Source organism: Pleuronectes platessa, chromosome 17 (genome assembly GCF_947347685.1).
Source record: "Pleuronectes platessa chromosome 17, fPlePla1.1, whole genome shotgun sequence".
In the NCBI taxonomy this organism is placed as follows: domain Eukaryota; kingdom Metazoa; phylum Chordata; class Actinopteri; order Pleuronectiformes; family Pleuronectidae; genus Pleuronectes; species Pleuronectes platessa.
In genome coordinates, this window is record NC_070642.1 from 17,440,229 (window position 1) to 17,463,319 (window position 23,091).

Sequence of the window (23,091 nt, forward strand, 5' to 3'; positions counted from 1 at the left end):
ATCCCATGTATCTGAATGATGTAGCCCTGCGTAATGCTTCTGAAGCCTCCTGCTCTCCTCCCACTGCTGTAGCCTGGGGACGTCCAACACACACACACACACACACACACACACACACACACACACAAACACACACACACAGGTGGAGGCAAATGTGAGATGACAGGAGTCAATATAGACATAGGCGCCAGGAAATAGATTTTAAATTGACAAATAATCACAATTACAGAGACGCCTGTGTGGATAAATAAAGTGTGTATCTATGTCTGTATCTGAGAGACCTCATTAAAGACAGGTCAAGTTATTACAATGTAATTTTCTCATATAAGCTTCTAACTGTTCTTATATTGATATTTTTACAGTGATAACCTATTTTGATATTGATATTATTAACATCTTTTACTTTAATAGGCAATATTGACGAATTATTTATTTATTTTAGCCACAGATTCCTAAATGTTCTTTGTTTTTTATTTGTTTATCTTGTTTATGTTTGTTTTTTAAACCATCTTGACCAGGACTCGGAAAAAATGTCATTCCCAAAAAAACATCTATCTTGATAGGCGAGAGACTTAATCAGTCTCAGCTCTCACAACAATCCGTCCGTGTAGAAACATTGACCTTTAGCTCGCTGGGTACAGGGAGCAGCACAGGGGTCACTGCATCTCATCTTCCCTTTCTCAGTGACCCGGCAATGAAGCCCCAATCGCTTGTTGCTCAGCTATCAGATTTAATTCTAATCCATCAGAAGGGTTACAGGAAGCAAAGCTGAGTCGGCCCCCTGCTCTGTTGAGAGGATCCCAGGTTCCTGCCATACTGCGGATTTCAGGGACACGAGAGATGCTGCAGTGCACGGAGCGCCGTCCGTGGGAGGCAGGCGATGAAAGCTAAGCTGCTGATTTACCTGGAGAAAGGTGCATGGGCGGAGCCTCGGAGGTGGGAGGGAGCGGCGTCACGAACATTCCTGCGCACCTTCTTTTCCTCCCCCCCTCTCGCTCTTCCTCTCCTCCTCCTCCTCCTCCATCCTCCCTCCCTGTTGCCCCCGTCTTCAGCTCTTGCACAGGATCACATTAATATTCCTTTGAAGCCTGTTTCTACTGCAGCCCGAGCTCCCTCTCCTCCACTCTCACTCCTTCCCTCCCTCGATTTGTTCCCCCTTTCCTCTCCTCCTCTTGCGTTCCCTGTCTTTCGCGAGCTATTGTTTTCTAGCAGGGAATCGCTTTCCCTCCGTTTCTACCAATCAGTGCGGCAGGGTTTTATTACCTTCAGTCAGGAGTTCCCCTTGTTGCACACATGTACACACGTGTGCGCACACATACACACACGCATGCACGCACACACACACACATCGGCGGTGGGTACCGATGCCTTTGACAGAGCGTGTTGATTGGTTCAGAATGGTTGCTGCCTCTTGTAGGAGAGTGGAACGGCTATTTTTAGATCAAGGGGTAGCTGGGAGAGAAAGACTGAGGACTGTGTGTGTGTGTGTGTGTGTGTGTGTGTGTGTGTGTGTGTGTGTGTGTGCGAGTGCGAGTGTGTGTGTGTGTTAGTAAGGAATACTGCAGTCTTGAAGGAAGTTCCCTCTTCACACACAAACACACACACACATGCACTTTTGCAGCAGTGCCCCTCTGAAGCCAGGGTGGTGTGTATTCCATGAGCTTGCTCCCCTTTTCCTGTCCTCCCTCCACCTCCTCTCGCTGTTGTTACGTTTCTCTCTCTCTCCCTCTCTCTCTCTCTCTCTCTCTCTCTCTCTCTCCGGCTCGGTGTGCAAATGTCAGCACTCTCCCATTTATTTGCCAGAGCCCCCGAGCAACGTCCTGCACCCTCTGTTTACCTCTCGTCTCCTCAGCCTTGCCCCAGCGGTGCAGCTTTTTGTCTTCATCACTCGCCCCCCCCCCGTTCTCTCCATCCCTCTGTCCGTCCCGCGTCCTCTTAATGCCCTCTTCTTCACCTCCTTTACTCACTCTAATCCTGTCTCTCTGCCCCGTCCCTGTCTTCATCTACAACTGTTGTATCAAGTTTTTATTAAATTTAAAATCAACAACCACCATCATCGTCCTCATCATCATCATCATCATCATCCTCCGCCCCTCTGGTGCTTCACGTTTCTGCCTTCATCAGATCACAAAACACCTCGTCCCTCTCGTCATCCTCTCTCTCCGACTCCTCTCACTTTGTCTCTCACTTTCTTTTTTCCTTTCTTTCTATTTTGCTCTCCCCACGTCGTTGTCTTCCTCCCTGTCTCGCTCCATTCGTCACTCGCTCCATCTGTGATGGCGTTGATGACTCATGTGGCCGACGTACGAGGGGTTGGAGACGATGAAGGTGTGGCCTCGTGCACACCGAGGGGGGCGGGAGGAGTTCAGAGTTCTGATCCCTAATAGTCGCTGGGTTTCATTTGCAACATACTGATGTGGAAAACGTGAAGACACTATCGGCGTTACTTCACACAGAGTTTTCATTTTCAAGTGCAACGTCCTTATAAAAACTCAAACTGACGAGTGAAGCTGAAAATCCAAAGAGAGATTCCTATATATCACCGTTAGATACTTGATTCTTCCTAACCCTGATCCAAATCGGTCAAACAGAAATGACAAACATCTGCATTTACGTTTGCAGATATGAAAACTTTGAACTTACATGATAAACAATACAGAGAAGATAGAAACATGCGGTGATGCCGGTTGCCTGCCTATTCAAAGTTTATCAATATTGAACATATCATGCGTCACATTTGCAAGAAATCTTAACACTGCACATCCTCTGGCTCTTAAGAGATTTACATTCTTCTTCTTCTGATTTATATGTAGAAAGTTATAAGATAGATGGATAGAACATTTTTTTTGTAACATAATCAACATCGGTCCCAAAAATCAATATTATTCCGCCTCTACAAAATACAGTTTGTTTATTTGTTTGTTTTTCCTTTGACGTTACATATTTGAAATCTGGATCTAGATGTACTAATGAATAGATCCGTTCAGGGATGTGTCTGGAGTGGAGCTCCTTGGCTGTTGTTCCTCTAGTTTCCATTTCTTGCTTCCAACAAGGATCGTTTTTGGTGTATTTCGTAATTTTTCTGCACCTGAACATCAGTAACCACATGTGTCTAAACCGTTACACCACTTTCACAAAACAATACATCTGTATTTCTTGGTCTAACAAAGTGAGATGGCTCGAGATTAAACACATTTTTTTGGGAAGATGAATGATGTTTTTCTCCTCTTCCAGTAAACACCTGTGATGTAATAATTCGGCTTTGTGCTGAAACCCCTCGTGTATTTTGTATTTTTTCATAAAACTAATGATTTTGTATCCTTTCTCTCTCTCTCTCTCTCTCTCTCTCTCTCTCTCTCTCTCTCTCTCTCTCTCTCTCTCTCTCTCTCTCTCTCTATCCAGTGAGTGACAGCTGTTTTCGGAACCTTGCAGAGGACCGCAGTGGCGTCAACCTCAAAGATCTGGTACACGATCCCTCCCTGTGAGTATGGACCTCTTACATCCATCTCCAGACCGAAACGCAAAAACCTGTGGAACCTTAAATCTACTACACAAATAAAAGATGCACAGGTTCTCTGCATGTGTGCGTCTCTGTGTGGAAGCCGCCGCCATTGTCGTCTTTTCCTTTCTTTTTATGCTAGAGCGTAACTAAGAAACTAAAAATATCTCTTCAACACAACATGTCGGGGCTCGGCGTCGCCCTGTGGAGAGAAATTCCCAGCATGCATGGCAACAATGAAAGAGCTGCAGCGCTCTTCGGTTTAAGGACGACTCTCGGTGGCTGCACCAAGTCATTATTTGCTCAAGGAGAAGAAGGTGAAATCAGCCATTGTTTTTATTAACAGGGACGTGATCAGTGACAGAAAACACACAGGGAAACAAGAATCTCCATCACAACAAGTGTTTGTCAAAAAAGACACGTTGGACCATTGTTTGTGCAGCTTCTCAGTCGCTTCACAAAGGATTTCACACAATCCCTGGAGTTGAGCTTGAGGTGGTCGCAAAAAAACACAATTCTCAATTCACACACAAACTCGAAATTTCACGAGGTCTCTGAAGGTAATAAAACAAACACGCTTTTCACTCAAAGCCTAAGAGTTAGATTAGTACGCTGTCATGTGACTGTGTAACATCTAAATCCACAACGCAGATAGATATGATATGATTCTATGATGCCCCACACGTCTTCTGGGAAGGTTTTCCTGTCAGATTTTTAAATCACAAGAGGTTGTGTTTCATGTCAAATCTAATAACAATAATAAATTGAGCCCAAGTGACGTTCACTCTGATCGGTTACAATCTTCTGTCCATCATCGATAACAGCGTCTCACACATTTCGGTTCAAAACGCCTGCGACCGACACACTGTCACCACAACATGCAAACATCAGACACACTTCCGTACACATCAGAGCCCGGCTCCATGCAGCAGCCATTGATTGGCTGGAGCTCCTCTGTCACCGTATCACTCCAGTCAATATCACTGGAGTGTCCCCCCCCCCCCCCACCCCCACCCCCCCCCCCACACACACCCCCACCCCCCGCTGCTGTGGGACTCTTCACTGATCCATGCTGGTCATGTCCTTTATGGTATGTTTATTTTTAGGCCAGTGTGTATGTGTGAAGGCTGTGTGTGACAAAGAGGGCGAGTGTTTGTGTGTGTGTGTGTGTGTGTGTGTGTGTGTGTGTGTGTGTGTGTTCCATGTTATGTTCCTCACACCAGATAGTAATCAGGGATCATTGCAGGTTCATTTATACACTGGAGGAATTGAGCTGGGAGCTTATTAGAACCCTTATGTTTGTGATCATGCTTTAGTCTACGTCTGTGTGTTTTTTACAACTTTTGAATCAGACCCAGAATCACAAACCCACCTTCAGGCTCAATAATGAACTTTGAGCTTTTATTCCTTTATTTCTTGACTTAGGATCAAGGTTTTATCACTGTGGGCAACTCGCTGATTCGGTTTTAATTTTCTAATGACATTATAACATTTAGGTTTTGCCAGTTATTGAAACAACAATTCATTTTGAACATTGCTTTGCCTGTTCTTCTAGTTCAGACTCAATTGAAAAGTCAGGATGTCCGGACCGAAGAAGGTCGGAGTGAAGCCAAGCAGATAAGGGGGGGAATTGGCACAGGGCAGAAGAGCTATAGGGAACTCTTAGTGTTTCTTCGAGTGAGAATTAAGTAATTATCAATTTAGCACTTCAGAGATGAAGTTAATATTCATGAAACAAGGACAGGGAATGTGATTGGCTGTTAACAGTTGATAAAGAAGGTTCCGTTGTGTTTGCTGGACTGAGGCTTGTTGGCTCCATAGGACATGAATAGACTCCCAGTGAGTCTGGGGCTCTGGGCTCCACTCAATCCACTTAAAAGCCACTTTGGACGGATGTGTCCCACCCCAGTGCACTGATAGGGTGGAGTTTGGATTAAACTCAGTGCTGTTAAACATTCAAATTGGACACTGGGACGTGCAGTGAGCGATGGTGGCTGATGCGGACAGGGGGCCCTGGCTGACCTCATGTGGCCCGAGCTCCTCCATGCCATGTTAATCCACGCCACGAGTCAGCGGCTCCATCAGGTTGACCAGCTGGAACGCCGTGCCCTCAATGTGCCACCGCTGCTGGGACAGAGACAGAGGGAGAGTGAGGGGAAGGAAGGGAGGGGAGGGAGGGAGGGGAGGGAGGGAGGGGCCACAGCAGGACACTACTTACAACTGTAATCATAGCAACTCTCTCACACACACACACACACACACGCACACACACACACACTGGCACACGCAATCTATCAGTCTGCCCAGTTTGAGGTTCACGACCATCCAGAGGTGTGTCGGGACAGAAAAAATTATACGTTGCAAAATAGAAGAGCAACAGAGGAGGGTCAAACAAATGATACCCAGACTCAAGGACACACAGAGGAGATGAGGCAGAGGTGTGTGTGTGTGTGTGTGTGTGTGTGTGTGTGTGTGTGTGTGTGTGTGTGTATACAAGTAAATGCACCTGTCTGTGTGTTTTGTTTGTTTGCATCTTTACCTTTTCCGAGCAAGTGCTTTTGCTGAGATCCATATTTTTGTGTGTGTTTGTCTGCATGTGTGTGTGCGTTGAAGGTTGGGCCCCCCCCCCCCCTGTGCTGTTGAGCCAGCTCCGTGTCTCTGCCCTCCAGCAGCTTGTGTCGTTACAACCTTTGTCAATTTTACAAATTGTCATGGCTAACAATAGCCAGAAGTCAATCAGCTGGGTGACAGTCGGACCAATTTCCCAGTGAGGAGACGGACAGGGGACAAAAGACGCACACACACACACACACACACACACACACACACACACACACACACACACACAACCCTGTACTGTTAGAGGTATGATCGATTAGCACTATAATAACTTAATCTTAATTGGATCAACTTTCCTTAAACTATCCATACAATATTAAAAGCTAAAATTGAAGCGACCAGAGTGGGAGAGGCTGTCAGCAATGGCCGAGCTGGACCAGGACGACATTTATTCTGTAGATATACACAACGCTTGTGTGGTGGAGTGGTCTGCACAATATCTCACAGCGAGTGTGTGTCCTGCGTGTTGTTCAGTGGCTGTGAGTGGAATCATGGGAGTGAAACCCCTCGCGGTGCACTCAGAGCTCACGTCACGGTCGGGGGGTTTGAAGAGGTGGGCTAGTCCGCTCCTCCTCCTCCTCCTCTTCCTCCTCTTCCTCCATCCTTCCATCAGCTAACATGTTGAGAGCTGACCCCTTGAGAGCTTTCCCACATACGGACGAAAGCAGCAACTCAGCTATAATGGGCTGGTATCCACGCCACTACAAGGGGTCTCCTCCCCTGGATGGAGTGTGTGTCTAAGATGGCCAGAGGAAGAAAGAGAGAGTGAGATTGAGTGCCGTGTACAAAGAGCTTGTATTATTAATGAAATTACCCTGGCAGATGGGTCTCATCTTGGAAGTGTCCCACAACCACTGAGATTTGCAGCTGGCTCACATGCACACTCATACTTTTCCTCCCCCTTGTTAAGTGTGCCTCTGACAGTCTATCCCCCCACTTTCTTTTTCTCTCACTCTTTTCACTCCAGCTCGTTCTATCTTTCGCTCTTTATCCTCTCCTCTGTGCTCCTCTTTTATTCATAGAGAGACTTCGGGCCGCGGCGTCCAGGCTTTCAGGCCAAAACTACTGCTATGTTCCACCCCCCCCTCCCCCTACACACCAGACACACAGAGAGACACACACACACAAACTGTTCACCTCCCTCCCCCTGCCCCACTCCTTCCCCCTTTCCATTCCTTCCTTTGCCCGCATCAGTTGTCCACACCTCGAGTAAAAAGCCTTTATCCAGGCCGACTACCTTCAGTATGCAGTTTGAGGAAGAGCTTTATATGTCGCACAAACACACACACACACACACACACACACACACACACACACACACACACACACACACACACACACACAGTAGAAAGAGACATGGATGGCTGTCTGAGATTAAAATGTTGCAGGCCCATTCCCCTCTAACAGGCTTCCTTCAATTCAGAGCACACCCACCCAAAAATACAGCCAAGTGCTCTATTTGCACAGACGCCAGTGACGCTGAAACAAACACACAGCTACGCTCATACTCATTTACAGTATGAATCAACACACACATCACATCCACAGATACACACACTGTATGTGTATTGCAAGCATACACGCATACATGCACAAATTTAACACATCATTTCAAATAAATACAGATTCTCCAGATATTTGTATGAGCTCCAACTTTGATAGCACTGAGAGCTGACATAAAGAACACTGATTGTCTGGTTACAATTGCACCAGTCAAGCTACTGGGATGGATCAGGCGGCAGGTGAAGAGAAGGTGATGTGAGGTGACTTTGACAAGGGCCAAATTGTGAAGGCTAGAAGAGCAGATCAGACTTGTGGGCTGTTCCTGGCATGCCGAGGTTTGCAGAAGGAGGGACAACCGGTGTGAAGTGACAACAGGGATGCAAAGGCCGGCCGGCCGGCCGGGGGGGGGGGGGGTACAGTCCCACAGAGGAGTAAGGGCCCCCCAGTGGCAAACCTTCACCTCCCATTCACTTCCAATCTGTGAAATACCTGAATGAAACTGTGGCAAAGCAAATCACCAGCATGGAGTTCAACCAAATTCCAACTAATATATCTAATACAACAGTCCTGCAATTGATGGTCCCAACATGAGAGTTATAATGTTCTGGTTTTAATGGTGAGACATGTACAACTAACGCTTTCTATCAACATGTGTCCTTAACTTATACTGTATATTTATAGAAGCAAATGCGCTCTCTATATACCTCCATACACACGGACTCATTTACATATATAAACATATATAAATGCAGATGTTATTAACTGTATAAGTACGCACACACATGTATGTCTGTATACAATTTCCGTTTACTGACATAGCCGAGCAGCAACACGCGTGTATATGCATTTCACATTATACACAAAATGTCAAGTCAACAGCATATTTCTCCTTCCGCACAGAAATGGCTTCCCCGGTAGTTACCAAATAAAAAAAAACACACACACACACTCTCACACACTTTCTCACGATGAACAACACAGCAACCAGAGGGTTTAGACAGGAGGGGTTGCCTAGGAGACGGAGGGAAGGAACCCTGGTTATTTGTGTTGAGCATATTTTTCATTTGGGCTGAAACAGAGAGGCATAAAAACCCCGGGAGAGGGAGAGAGGTGATTGGTCCTGACAGCTCCTTTACTCTCCCGAGGTGTTACACAGACAAACACACACATAAACGCATAAATTGGACCAATGCACATGCATGAACACGTAAAAAAATTATAATAATAATAAAGTACACACTCGCATACACACAGAGAGACAGAGATGCCAAAAAAAAACTCCTTCCCTCCAAAAAACATCACAGAAAAGTAAATCATTTGTGCCATCACAGGGATGTCAACAGGGGAGTGTGTGTGTGTGTGCGTGTGTGTGTGTGTGTATGTGTATGTGTGTGTGTGTGTGTGTGTGTGTGTGTATGGCTGCACAAGTTAGCGAATGCTCCGAGTAGCCCTACATGTGCAGTGTTTCATGACAAAGAACTTCTTAAATGATTCTTTCTGACTCCTTTCTTTTGTCAGAACCAGACAGCTTCTCTCTCTCTCTCTCTCTCTCTCTCTCTCTCTCTCTCTCTCTCTCTCTCGGAGTTTCAGGCTCCGTGCACGCCTGCTGCAGTATTCTGGTGTTGCCTTGCGTACAGAGCATCCCTCCGCCGCTCCCTCGCACGGTTTTGAAAAACCGAGCCGAGCTGATGGATTCTCATCAAGTGATGTTTCCAGGGTGCAGGATTCAGCCGTCGTAAACCCGGCGTGCGAGGAGTTATTGTCTCGTGGGTTTTAAAAAGCGTCTGAAAGGCAGATAAATAGCAGATGCTTCAATGTTCACGGAGGGTATTTCAGTGGCTGACGTGGAGGGGAAACATGATGCAGTGGTCTCCCAAAAATAGCGCTCCTTTAAAAAAAAAGAAAAAAGGAAGAAGGCAAATGGGTTACATAAGGGGTGTCTGTGCAGAGCCTTCACCTTGAGCCTCGGGTTGGTTATTGGGGGGGTTGTCGTACCCGTACTGGCCACAGGAGGTAGCTGTGGCTCGCTGTTCAGCAGCAGCCTGCTCCTCAGTGGGCCATCCTGTGGAAAATCCTTTCAGGAGGAGATGTTCAAGGGCATTCTCCCTCTCCTCCTTTTTTTTGCTGCTGTTCTTCGGCGTCTCTCGCTCCTTCATGTCTCTGCTCTGGTCTCATTCTGCTCTCTCAATGTCCTCCTTTACTTTCCAACACGTACAGGGCTTCGTTGGAGTTTCTGTCACGTGAACTCTATTCTCTCCATTGTGATCTTCCCAAGCCTCCATTTTCTTAAATGTGAATTCAAACACGTGTGTTTATAAAGAAGCCTCATGGAGGTGAGGGGAGAAGATGTTTCAGTCAAAAACAACTTATTTACGAGCACTGATGTGAGTGTGTGTCTTATATTTAGAGAGATGTGTGTTGCTTTATTACTTTGAAAAAGATCGAGGCTACAGTATCCTGCAGCTTCCCCTCTTGAACCCCCTGTCGTCCTTTTTCCACCTTTTGTCGTCCCGGAGCCGATGCTCCTGCCGGACACAGAACAAGTTTCCACACATTTCACCAGAAAACCACAAAGCAAAGGGTTCTGTCAGGCTTGATTTCTTTCCACCTTCTTCTTTGAGGTCTCTTAGCGGTTTCGTGAACCACAAATTGCTGCATTACATTACCACACACTGGTATGGAGCCCGAGGGGAGCCTGGAGTAGAGCCGCTGCTCCTTTGCGTCAAAAGGAGCCGGTCGAGGTGGGTCACGATATCTCCTGAGCAGCTGGCTTTGGAGGTTTTCTGGGAATGTGCAACCGGGAGGAGATTCCAGGGCAGAACCCGAACTCGCTGCAGGGATATAAATCCCATCCGACCCTGGGTTCAGTTTCCAAACCTGCCAAAATGTGGACTACTTCTCAAAAGGACTGAACTGGCTCTGCACCAGAACCGGCACTGGTACCTTCCCATTAGAAAACAGACAGAGGGGCAGAGATGATGATGCAGTGGTTTGCTCCGTCTTACAGCGAGAGGTTTCATAGTTTGAACCTGAGGACCTTTCTGTGTGGAGATTTGTTAATCCTCGTGTTTGTGGAGGTTTTCAGGGTAAAGTCAGATTGGGGTTATTATGTCAGCTGGGATTGGCTTCCCCCCCCTCCCCCCCTCAGCTTTTGAAGGATAGGCAGTACAGACGGATGGATGGCAAAGAGAGACTGTCCTTAAGACTGGGTGGCATGGGTTGTTAAAAAAAAAAACTGACTTCTTTAGGGGGTCACTTCTCCTCAGCGGACCCTCTCTGGTGATGAGAGAGGATTTTCTTGCGGTCTGGAATCGAACACGTGATGATGACATGTTTGATGTAAGAACTTTCTTCCTCTCTCAGGTTGGGGGGGATGATCACAGCCTACAAGATAGTGCCGGATGAGATCGATGAAATCAAGGTATGAAATCTATCTGTCTGTTTGTCTTTCTGTGACAGTATCCGTCGGTATTTCTGTTTTCTAATCTGTAACTACAATAAACCGTGTTTGTGTGTGTGTGTGCGTGCGTGTGTGTGTGTGTTTGTCTGTGTCCACCCACCAACAGGAGACTCTGGTGGACTGGTGCGATGAAAAGGAACTTAACCTCATCCTGACCACCGGAGGCACAGGCTTCGCCCCGAGAGACGTCACGCCAGAGGTGGGTTCACGTGTTTCTCATTAGAATTATTAGAATCTTAGATTTAACCAGGTTACGTACAAACAAACAAGGACAACTTTCCCGTGAGCAGTTTTTGCAGAGAGGTCACACAAGGGAAGTTTATCCCCTGCAATAGAAATATGATGACGGCCAAAGTGAAACGTAGGAGTTCCTCTGTGTCTGGGAGGGAAAGGCTGAGGTGGATCTCTCCTGTTGCTCTCTGAGCGTTATTCAGAGAACCTCAGCGTGTTTTCGCTGATTACAAATGTGTGTTGCAGCGCTGATTAACACCGGTTGTAATTAGCCCCTCGGTCACATGGGAAATAAAGAGACACAAGTGAACACCTTATCAACTCACGTTTTGGAAAAAAAGGGATTGCATTGCAAGCAATTCAGAGATAATGGGCGGCAGGTCTCAGGTTGCATGTTGTTTGTGTGTGTTTCATATTTCATTCCCTGTTTTAAAAAGATGGTCGATGCGCCTCCTCTTCCTCCCATTGTACTGAAATGAAGCTAAAATATCACCGATATATATATGTATTTATATATGTGTACACACATTCTTGCATATTGCATATACTCCGCCTACTGCAGTGTAGAGGCAGCATACCTCTGTGTAAATATACGTTTTGTCTTTTTCTTTCTCCTTTTTCTGTACCTGTCTCATCACATACATTTAGATTGAAGGATTAGAAGAAGCTCTTTTTGGATTTACACTGCTCCACCGCTGTTACACACACACACACACACACACACACACACACACTCAAACATACAAGCAATTTGGCAGGGGATGAGCCGTGGTTCTCAGCAGTATCATTGGTCCTCATCAATCATGGTAGACAGCAGCAACCTTCCTGGAAGAGGGAAGACACGTACACACTGTAGTCACTGATAACACCTGATATCTGATCCAACCCTGTGTGCCGGAGACACTGATATCTCTCCGTCTGTCTCCTCTGTGCGTCTGTACAGAGGACACAGACCACTGTATTCTGTGTCGATGAAAGCAGGACACAAGCCTGAATGTCCTTTATCTCGTGGAAAATGTCTATCATGTGGAAGTACTTCACTTTGCTTTCAGTTTATTGATCTGTTAGAGTAAGTACTACATGTTACTGTAGTTTTCAATGCAACCATTCGTGAATAAACCACATCTCAATGATCGGAAGGTTGAAACATCCTTATCTGACCTGGTCCTTATGGAGCCAGAACAGTCTCAAAAGGATTAAATGCACACAGAAATGAATACATGCGCAAAAAAGATCCACAAATACATTTTCAATGCACACAAAAAATATGTTTCATTCCATATATAAGTAAAAAAAATTCCGTGTCCGTGCTGATTGTGTGTGGGAGCTGGGGGGGAAGCTAGCTGCCTCCGTGTAGCTTCAAGCTGTTGCAGCTGTTGAATTAGCAACGCAGTTTGGAAACAAGACCGGGGAACCGCTGCGTTAAGACACGATAACATAAGCATTTTGACCCGCTGGGTGTCACTTTATTTCAGCAAAACTGTCGCGTTATCAACATCATTTTTCTGTTGTCATCGTTCACTGTGTGTGAGGAGCCGGGGATCAGCGTCTACTAATTCTATGTCTATTGGCTGGCGGGCTAAAAACCTCCAGGCTGTCTGCGGGCGTTTTAATGACGTCGTGTAATGGCACTCACGTGATTGGCTGTACAGGAGTGAGACATCTGATTGGCTACAGACGATCCCCTCTTAGAAAAAATGCATTCGTGAAACAGAGTCGCGTCAGGGGAGTCTCAAAAGTCTCAAAAGTCTCACACACAAATGCAGCGAGGTTTACAAATTAAAAGCACTTTGTAAATGCAGGTCCAACAGTTTATATATGAATGTAACAAGCTCCAAATATGTATTTGATGAAGATTGCAAATACTTTTACATGCATATATTTGTGAATTTTTTTTCTATTTGTGTGTGCATCGGAAATATGTTTATGAATCTTATATTTTACATGTGAATTTTTTTTACTTATATATGGAATGAAACATATTTGTGTGTGCATTGAAAATGTATTTGTGGATCTTTTTTGCGCATGTATTCATTTCTGTGTGCATTTAATCCTTTTGAGACTGTTCTGGCTCCATAGTCCTGGCCTTGATCCGGATCAGGGGGCAGATCCAGGAATGTTTTATAGATAGAGCGTTTCTCAGCATTTTCATTAATTTCTCGAGAATTCTTTGTGGTTCTTGATTAAACTAAATCTGATACGTTTAAGGGAGTGTGTCCTTAATTTGGTTCAGATCCAAATCAAAATCTGGATCTAGTGAATGTAAAGCATGCGCTCTCCTTCCACAGGCGACTGCGCTGGTTTCTGCCGATTAGCACAAGATGCATGATTAAGAATAATTTTCCTTCTATAAATAAGAAGGCATTTTTAAAGGACACATTCAATCAAGGCACTGATCTGCACTGAGCTACGTTTAAGGAATAGGATTTGCCAGAGTCTGTAACACCTCATTTGGTTAAATTTCATCACCTCATCATCTATGAGTCCACACACACACACACACACAGACACACACACCTATAATAAAGATAAAGCCTCGGCAAATTTTTCCTGAGCATATTTCCCAAATCACACATCTTGAACATGCCAACATTCAAAATTCAGCTCCCTCTTCTTCCAATCATTGACTTTATATGATGTATGATCAGCTACAAATCCAGCCTCACCCGTCCCTCCCTCCCTCTCTCTCTCTCTTCTATCTCACCCCTCCCTGGTCCCACCCACACTCTTTCCCTTCTGCTCACCCTCTCTCTCTCTCTCTCTCTCTCTCTCTCTCTCTCTCTCTCCTCCTTCTCCTCTCCTGAGTCCAAACCCACGATGCTCATCAGCGGCTCCTCTGCTTTGAAGTCTTTTCTCCCCCCCCTCTCCCTCGCTAATGGTGCGTTTTTGAAGTGTCACTCAACTCAAGGGCACCCAACACACACACACCCAGCAGAAGGAGAAGGCGCTGGATCCTCCCTGTGTCCGTCAGGAGCGTGGACGTCATAGACGCACATAAACAACCACGTGCGGTGGAACCTGTGTCGGCAAAAAACACTGAGACTAAAAACATCAGCAGCTCCGGAAACCACTTGAATGGTTTTCTTCATATTTTGTGCACAAAATATTAAAAAGCAACCGGTCGTCCCTAGAAGCCCAAACTTATAGGACAAACTTATTCATCATGAGGTTGTTAAATTGCACAGATTGACCAAGAAAGAGACCTATTCCTGCATCGATGTCAAAGACTGAATCCATCTTGATTGCTAATGGGTGGAGGAGGGAGCAGGAGGGTCAGGTAAGGATTTTCCAGTCAGTTGAGGCGTGAATTGTGCAAAACGGATTGTGAATCATTATTTCAAAGGCAGTCCTGGTGTTATAAGTCAATGCATGTTGTTGTTGCAACCGTGGGACTTCATATTTCCTGCTTATCTACTTGATGTCCACAGTTTCACTTCTTCATCGACACCAGTATTTATACATACATTCTTATTTTGAAGGTTCCTTGTTTAGCTGCATTGCTGCACTGTATCTAAATTTACCTGAGAGGATTGACCTTTCATGTGGGAAAGATAAAACTCAAGGAGAAGGTTCAGACCCGATTGTGGGGACATCCTCTGGAGGTCATGCCTGAAAGTACAGCGTTAGACTATGGCTACTCTAACAACTGGCCTCTCTCTCCCTCCTTCTCTCTCTCCTTCCTCCAGGCCACTAAAGAGGTGATAGAGCGCGAGGCTCCTGGGATGTCTCTGGCGATGCTGATGGGTTCTCTCAATGTCACACCACTAGGCATGCTTTCCAGGTCAGTCTCTCGCAATCGCTCATGCAACACAATCAAAACACAACAATATTACTTTTTATTTGATTTATCTCCATGGGCCTTTATGATGATGTTAGTTAGACAAATGCAGGAAACAAACTTGTTGCAGTGACACACTTTCCTCAGTTGCATTGTTTTAAACGTCCCTTGTGTTGCCGTGTTGCAGACCTGTGTGTGGAATCCGAGGGAAGACGCTCATCATCAACTTACCAGGAAGCAAGAAAGGCTCCCAGGTAGGAAACACTCCATACTGCTGTAACAACAGCTTCCTCCTGTGGATGCTTGTGTCCGATCTGGTTGATCCTGCAGTGCAAAGAAAGAAACTCACCTGGCCAATGTTTTAATGAGACAAAATTAGCTTAAGCACAAAGAAGACCAATTGAAAAAATTTTAGATATTCATATCCGAAATCCATGAAAGCCCCCTGATCCCACGCTGCTTCACAACTTCATCAAACTAGGACTTTTGTTATTGTTTCTATTGCGAGACACCTTTTGTGATTTTTGTGATTCAAACAAACACACCTTTGTGTCAGGGGGGGTTTGATTCCCGACATCTGTCCTCGAGCAAGACACTAAACCCCATTAGCTCCTGATGTGTGTGTATGTGTTTGCTTCATGTGTGTGTGTGTGTGTGTGCGGCAGTCTAAACATGCCTATATACTGTATGTGTGTGCATGTACGTGCGTGTGCGTGCTGTCTCTGTGTCCCACTCCATCTGTCTCCCTCTCTGCCGCGCTGACCTGCACATCTGTCTCTGTCTCGTTACGCGCCCGCTTCTCCTGATCGATTTTAGTATTTCTTTTTAATCAATTATGCCACCTCTTCCCCATCTGCTGCCATATTAGTGTCTCCCTCATCAACCCCCAGTTAAAGTTAACGGCACAAGCTGCCCACTGCAGGCTTTTTATTACGATGATCTCCTGTCATAAAGATAACGGGGGGGGGGGGGGGGGGGGGGGGGGGAGTCCGGCTGACCCAGCCAGGAGACGTCAGAGTGTCGGCGTATGATCTTTTACTCGCATTTCATTTTCATTCATACTTACGATAGAATACTGTATCCTCTTGTATTTAGTTTACCTTAATTATCTAATGTGTATTTTGTCCTCATTGGGACGTGAGGATATGTTTTTAGAGGTCTAGGAGTCTAGAAAATCTCCTGCGTGTGCTTCCGTCGTGACATTAAATAAAACAAATGTCCTATGAATATGTTAATATTAAATGAAACCTGTACATTTACCGACGGCTTGGACAAGACAAACGTGTTTAGACTGGTGGCTTCCCCAGCGTCATACTTTCAGCCTTTTTCAGGACTCGAATAGTCAAACTTTAAACAACAAAGCAGGAGCTACTGTGACTTTTCATCAAGGTCAAGCTCAGATAACCCTGAAGCCTACATTTCCCATAATGCCACACAGAACTTTTTGGTCTTTCCTGCCTGTTTGATACCCAAACTGTTCAAACTGGAAGAGACACAGTCCACTTTAGGTTTGTGAGATGAACTGATGAACAGATTTTAGAGGTCAAAGGTCATATTGACCTCATATGAGTCTGGGAATAAAAAGTAAAATGTGTACACTGAAACTTCACTGGCTGGTGGAGGCATCAGGGCGGTAGTTCAACTTTTCCGAGGAGCTAATTTCCCCCGAACAAACTGCCGCTGCTCTCCACAACCTCTCTCTGTCGTGGTAACTGTGTTTTTCACACGATGACTTCATCATAAAACGTTTGAACCCTCTGTGAGCTGATATTCACCTGTGGGGAAGACATCTCTACCCACTGTGCTGACATTTCTGCTCACTGCAGTGACATTCCTGTCTGCTGGGACAGACACGCTTTCAGAAACAGAGAAGAAGCACAGCAGCTGATTGCCGTTTCAACCTGTTGGTGGTATATGATAATTTCACAAGGTCAAAGATCACTCATATGACACTGGGAACAAATGTATGTGGACTGAAACTGCACTGGTGTAGGCAAACAACAGTAGTTTTAGTTTTGTGTCTACTGTCCTTGTTGCTGTTTGTCTCTCGTTTCTCCTTCTCTCTTCTTTACTCTTTATTGTTCGTCCCACGTAGTTTTTTTCACTCTCTCAATGAATCTCTGTCCCTCTTAATCTCTCCATCTTCTCGTCCCTGTCTCTCTCCCTCTTCCTCTCTTTCTGTCATCCTCTCTGCAAACCTCCCCTCTACCTCCGTCCCTCTCTCTTGCTCGTGTTTCTCATGCTCCGGCAGCAGATCCAGGGATTCTGCTCTTTAGTGTTCTTGACAGTTACTCTCCTGCAGGACAAAACGGAGAATAAGAAAGAAAAGAAAAAAGCACTCCTGACGTACCTAAACATTTTGCCCAGCACTCAATGAAAGAACAAAAAAGGGAAAGGAGGAATGTCTCCAGGCTCTTAACGCCATCCTCGCTCCCCTGCTTCAAGCCTGACCCACCCAGCCCTCCTCTCCTCATCTCTCAAAAAGCTCCTCTCAGATGTGGGCTTCAAACGCACCAGGAGGAGGCCTCTGCGTGCCGAGGGGGTTCGGGCTGCGTTTGTGAGTGACTGAGTGGCATGGGGGGGGTTCGAGAGGGAAAAGGTTAGCTCGCGGCTACGCAGCAGGCCTGGCGGGCTCGTGGCTGACTGCTGAGATTAACCCCTTCCACCTTTTTTCATCTGAAGAGCGCTCCCGCCCTCCTTCCTGGGTTTTTCCTGCGGATGATGCTATCCCAGCGAGAGGCGATCATCCTAGTGGGCTTGAAATTCTGTCAAATCAAGGTTAACATCGCCCTGTTTAATCTAGCCTGTGATATGCACACTTCTTTTTTAAAAGCACATGGAGTTGGGGGAGAGGTTGCTCCAAAAAAGTCAGCGTTGGGGGGGGGATTAATAATGCAGCTTCTCAATGCTTAAAATACACAGGAAGATAAATAATTTCACAGATTAGCTCTTGTCTTGGGAGCGAGGAGAATGGAGCGTTTAGCATAGCCGAGGAGCCCACAGGCACACTGACACACAGAGAGACACCGCAGAGGAAATCACCGATGGAGGGAGGGAGGGAGGGAGGGAGGGAGGGAGAGGGAGGGAGAGGGAGCAGGATTGTGTACATGTGGCCAGAGGGAGGCGCTGTAACCTGCTGTCTCGACCAGTGTCATGCACCAATAGAGTCTAACAGAAATGAGCAGACTGTTATATTCATACTACCGTATCAGGCATTTGTAACTTTTGTTTTATTTACACGATGCTGTTTCTTGTTAATCTGAGATTATCTCTTCTTTCATGTTTGATCCATGAAGTCAGGATCTTCTACATTTCTTTTTAACAACATAACAAGTTGCTTCCTCTCTTGCCCCTGGTGCAAAATATGTCTTTCATCCCTAATTATTTCCACTTCTTCGGTCATTTATAGTCTTCCAGCGGCTTAAAGGGCAAAATATCCCCTTTTCTAATGTGGTATTGGTCAGGGAAGAACCTGTTAAACTTTGGCGTGGATCAGGATCAGGAGGCATATATAGGAATAAAGCTACAGCTGTAACAAATACAACAAACTCTGTTTAGAATTCCTCATAGTTTAAAGGTTTTCTCACTAGATATTGGGAGATAAACGCTGGTTTTTAATGACTTCTAAGTCTTTTTAGTTGATCTACAGTTCAGCATCACTCTTGAACTTGCTCGACCTGATTCTGACAATCAAAGCTGTGACTCTGAGTCAGTTCCACTCCTCTCCCAGGAGATCGTGCCCGCTCAACAAAGCTACATAGTGAAGAACAGACATTCAGGGTGAGGAGTGGGAAGGAGAGTGGAATCATTTCACCTCGTCCGGGTCACTGAACATTCAAACTCATATAATAGCTGCTTTTTGAAACCTAAAAAGTTGCCAAGTGTTGCTTTGAGTTACATCAGTGACAGTTCAGGAGCCTGTTTCTTCTTCTTGGCTGCAACTGACCACATCGTCCAATACTGGGTCTTTTTACTGATGACCTTTTTCCATTCTCCGTTCCAGGAATGCTTCCAGTTCATCCTGCCGGCGCTGCCGCACGCCATCGACCTCCTGCGCGACGCCATCGTGAAGGTAAAGGAGGCGGCCGATGAGCTGGAGGACCTGCCCTCGCCACCGCCGCCCCTCTCGCCGCCGCTCAACAGTTCGCCACGCCGCCAGACGGAGGACAAGGGCGTGCAGTGCGAGGACGAGGACGAGGAGAAGAAGGACAGCGGCGTAGCATCCACCGAGGACAGCTCCTCCTCCCACATCACCGCCGCCTCCATCGCAGCCAAGGTACGTGGACGGGCTAGAAGAGAGGAGAGTTCATATACATGTGACGTCTTCCATCATCTCCACATGTTCACTCATAGAGCACATGCATGTGTTAAAGGGGCCACATCCAGGACTTTTTAATCAGTGACTCATTCCCAAAAAGTCAAGAGTATAATTTCAAAATATTCTAAAAAATACAATTCATTTCTTCAGTAAATACAAATAGGAAATGTCTATAGTCTAGTTACCATTCAGTGTTTTTAGCTGTGTGCAGTTTCAAGACCAGGTCGACCAATGAGATTCGCTCAATGTAGATTTGGGACCTGCTTTAAAGGAAATACAATATTAGACATAATAATAAAAACACAGATTAAATTGCTTGTTTGATCCATGGCAGATGTTTCTGCTTTCACTGTCATTACATCACAACATGAAGTTCCAGATGTTCATTCAGTCTTTGATCATACTTTAGTGAGACAGAGGATGAATGTGTTTGTTAGATGTGTCATCACGGTTTGAAGAATGTCATGGTCTTATTTTTTAAGTATCAAAATCCGCCTGGTTTTAAAACAAAGGTTTACTTTGATCAAGTGGTGTTTAAAAAAGCCACAGGTGGCACCTTTAAATTATAAATTTACCGTTTTTACACCAGTATCAATGTCTCTGTTGCTGTTTCCTGTTGTTCTTAACTATCCTGTCCAAAACAGGAAGTACACAGGACAGAGTGTAAATATGAATGAGACTTTTCTGTTGTATTGAAATTGAATGTATGAGTTGAATAAAGATAGAGAGTGAAAATCTGTCATGGGACAGGCCTCATTGGTCCTTTATGACCTATATACAGATATATGGGCTTTTAAAACCCTCACTCCAGCCACCTTAAGTTGGAACCTATAGCTTTCTTTCAGATTGTGTTGATTATTCCTCTCGTCTAAATCTTTGCTGGAAGCAGGAATCTGTGGAAAAGTAATTTCGATGAACCTTGATTAAAAAGTTTTCTGCTCATATTTTATCCGGAGACGACACTTCAGGCTTCCTGTTGTGAAAAAAAGAGAATCGAACCTATGATTTAACATATCACTCCTTCATCTGTGTGTGTGTCTGCTCTGTCCACTTACATGTAACATCATACCCATCATCCCATCCCGCCCAGTCTGCCCAGTCTGCCCAGTTTGCAGCCTGGAACTGCTCTGAGGCTCTGTTGTCAGGGTAACCTCCCACCTCACTGTCCAATCACAGATGGATGCTGGTAAGACTCATCCCCCCCCCGCGTCATGATTTGTGTTTCATTTGCATCGACAACATCCTGTAAGTTTGTCGTGTTTTACTCTATATACAGTGCCTTGCATAAGTATTCACCCCCTTTGGACTTTTCTAAATTTTGTCATGGTATAACCACAGATTAAAATGTATTTCATCGTGAGTTTATGTAATGGACCAACACAAAATAGTGCATCATTTGGAAGTGGGGGGAAATATTACATGGATTTCACAATTATTTACAAATAAAAATCTGAAAAGTGTTGAGTGCATATGTATTCACCCCCTTTACTGTGAATCCCCTAACAAAGATCTGGTGCGACCAATTGCATTCACAAGTCACATTTGCAAGTCACATAATTAGTAAATAGGGTCCACCTGTCTGCAATTTAATCTCAGTATAAATACACCTGTTCTGTGACGGACTCAGAGTTTGTTGGAGATCATTACTGAACAAACAGCATCATGAAGACCAAGGAGCTCACCAAACAGGTCAGGGATAAAGTTGTGGAGAAATATGAAGCAGGGTTAGGTTATAAAAAAATATCCAGAGCTTTGAACATCTCTCTGAGCACCATAAAATCCATCATAAGAAAATGGAAAGAATATGGCACAACCGCAAACCTACCAAGAGGAGGCCGTCCACCCAAACTGAAGAGTCGGACAAGGAGAAAATGAATCAGAGAAGCAACCAGGAGGCCCATGGTTACTCTGGAGGAGTTGCAGAGATCCACAGCTGAGGTGGGAGAATCTGTCCACAGGACAACTATTAGTCGTCTACTCCACAAATCTGGCCTTTATGGAAGAGTGGCAAGAAGAAAGCCATTGTTGAAAGGGATCCATAAAAAATCCCGTTTGGAGTTTGCCAGAAACCATGTGGGAGACACAGCAAACATGTGGAAGAAGGTGCTCTGGTCAGATGAGACCAAAATTGAACTTTTTGGCCTCAATGCAAAACGCTATGTGTGGCGAAAACCCAACACTGCCCATCACCCTGAGCACACCATCCCAACAGTGAAACATGGTGGTGGTAGCATCATGCTGTGGGGATGCTTCTCTTCAGCAGGTACAGGGAAACTGGTCAGAATAGAGGGAAAGATGGATGGAGCCAAATACAGGGAAATCCTTGAAGAAAATCTGATGCAGTCTGCAACAGACTTGAGACTGGGGCGGAGGTTCATCTTCCAGCAGGACAATGACCCTAAACATACAGCCAGAGCTACAAAGGAATGGTTTGGATTAAAGAATGTTAATGTCTTAAAATGGCCCAGTCAAAGCCCAGACCTCAATCCAATAGAGAATCTATGGCAAGACTTGAAGATTGCGGTTCACAGACGGTCTCCATCCAATCTGACTGAGCTTCATCTTTTTTACCAAGAAGAATGGACAAACCTTTCCATCTCTAGATGTGCAAAGCTGGTAGAGACATACCCCAAAAGACTTGCAGCTGTAATTGCAGGGAAAGGGGGTTCTACCAAGTATTGACACAGGGGGGTGAATACTTATGCACCCAACAGATGTCAACTTTTTTGTTCTCATTATTGTTTGTGTCACAATAAAATTTATTTTGCACCTCCAAAGTACTATGCATGTTTTGTTGATCAAACGGGAAAAAGTTTATTTAAGTCTATTTGAATTCCAGTTAGTAACAGTACATAATGGGGAAAAGTCCAAGGGGGGTGAATACTTATGCAAGGCACTGTACCTGTGTGTGTGTTTCTGGATCTTCAATATCACTATGTGTGTGATTATGGTTATGATGTGTGTAGTGTTTACATGCACTTTTGTCTACCTGTGTGTGTGTCTGTGTGTGATCTTAGATCCCAGACTCCATTATCTCGCGGGGTGTGCAGGTGCTGCCCAGGGACACAGCCTCTCTCAGCACCACGCCCTCGGAGTCGCCCCGAGCTCAGGCCACCTCCCGCCTCTCCACGGCGTCCTGTCCCACGCCCAAAGTGAGTTTGTGCACTCAACACCCTTTTTACATCCTTGTGAGGACTTGCAGTTGACAAGAGTTATTATCCCAAACCCTGATCTCCATCTCCAACGCTTCCTGGAAACACTCTTAATCAGTGGTACCCAACCTGGTTACAAGGAAACATCTGATAGGATGCAAGAGGAGTTATCCTATAGAAACTGTAAAATATTAAATTTTACATTTCCAAACAAATTCAATCATATGAGATTATAATGGCTTCTCTTGATATACAGCATTGGGATTAATAATCACAAAAAACGTGTACATAATTTGAGAAGTTTAACAGAAGCCTTTTCTTTTCATGATTAAATTCGGGAAAAAATATTTAAGATAGAACATTTTTGTATTTATTTTTGCCACTGTTGGCTGGAACACAAAGTTTATCTAGCAACCAGTTTTATATTTTGTGTTAAAACATGTAATTCTTGTCGGTTTCTGATCAAATCAACTTTATAATCAAAAGATCCCCCAAGAAATTGCAGTGTTTTGGCTTAGAAAACAATTTTTT

At 45.1% G+C, this 23,091-nt stretch overlaps 1 protein-coding gene across 3 annotated transcripts in view; it reads left to right on the forward strand.

The window, feature by feature from the left end:
- Window positions 1–23,091, forward strand: part of gphnb (gephyrin b) — a 75,485-nt gene that overhangs the window by 20,960 nt on the left and 31,434 nt on the right. For 2 of the 3 annotated variants that reach the window (XM_053445040.1, XM_053445041.1), the window contains exons 2-8: window positions 3,403–3,481; window positions 10,985–11,042; window positions 11,188–11,280; window positions 14,999–15,093; window positions 15,278–15,344; window positions 19,094–19,366; window positions 22,426–22,560. In XM_053445040.1, the coding sequence (XP_053301015.1) occupies window positions 3,403–3,481; window positions 10,985–11,042; window positions 11,188–11,280; window positions 14,999–15,093; window positions 15,278–15,344; window positions 19,094–19,366; window positions 22,426–22,560 (800 nt within the window). Of the gene's footprint in view, window positions 1–3,402; window positions 3,482–10,984; window positions 11,043–11,187; window positions 11,281–14,998; window positions 15,094–15,277; window positions 15,345–19,093; window positions 19,367–22,425; window positions 22,565–23,091 lie in introns of all 3 variants that reach the window. The other variant, XM_053445039.1, reaches the window with a different exon arrangement.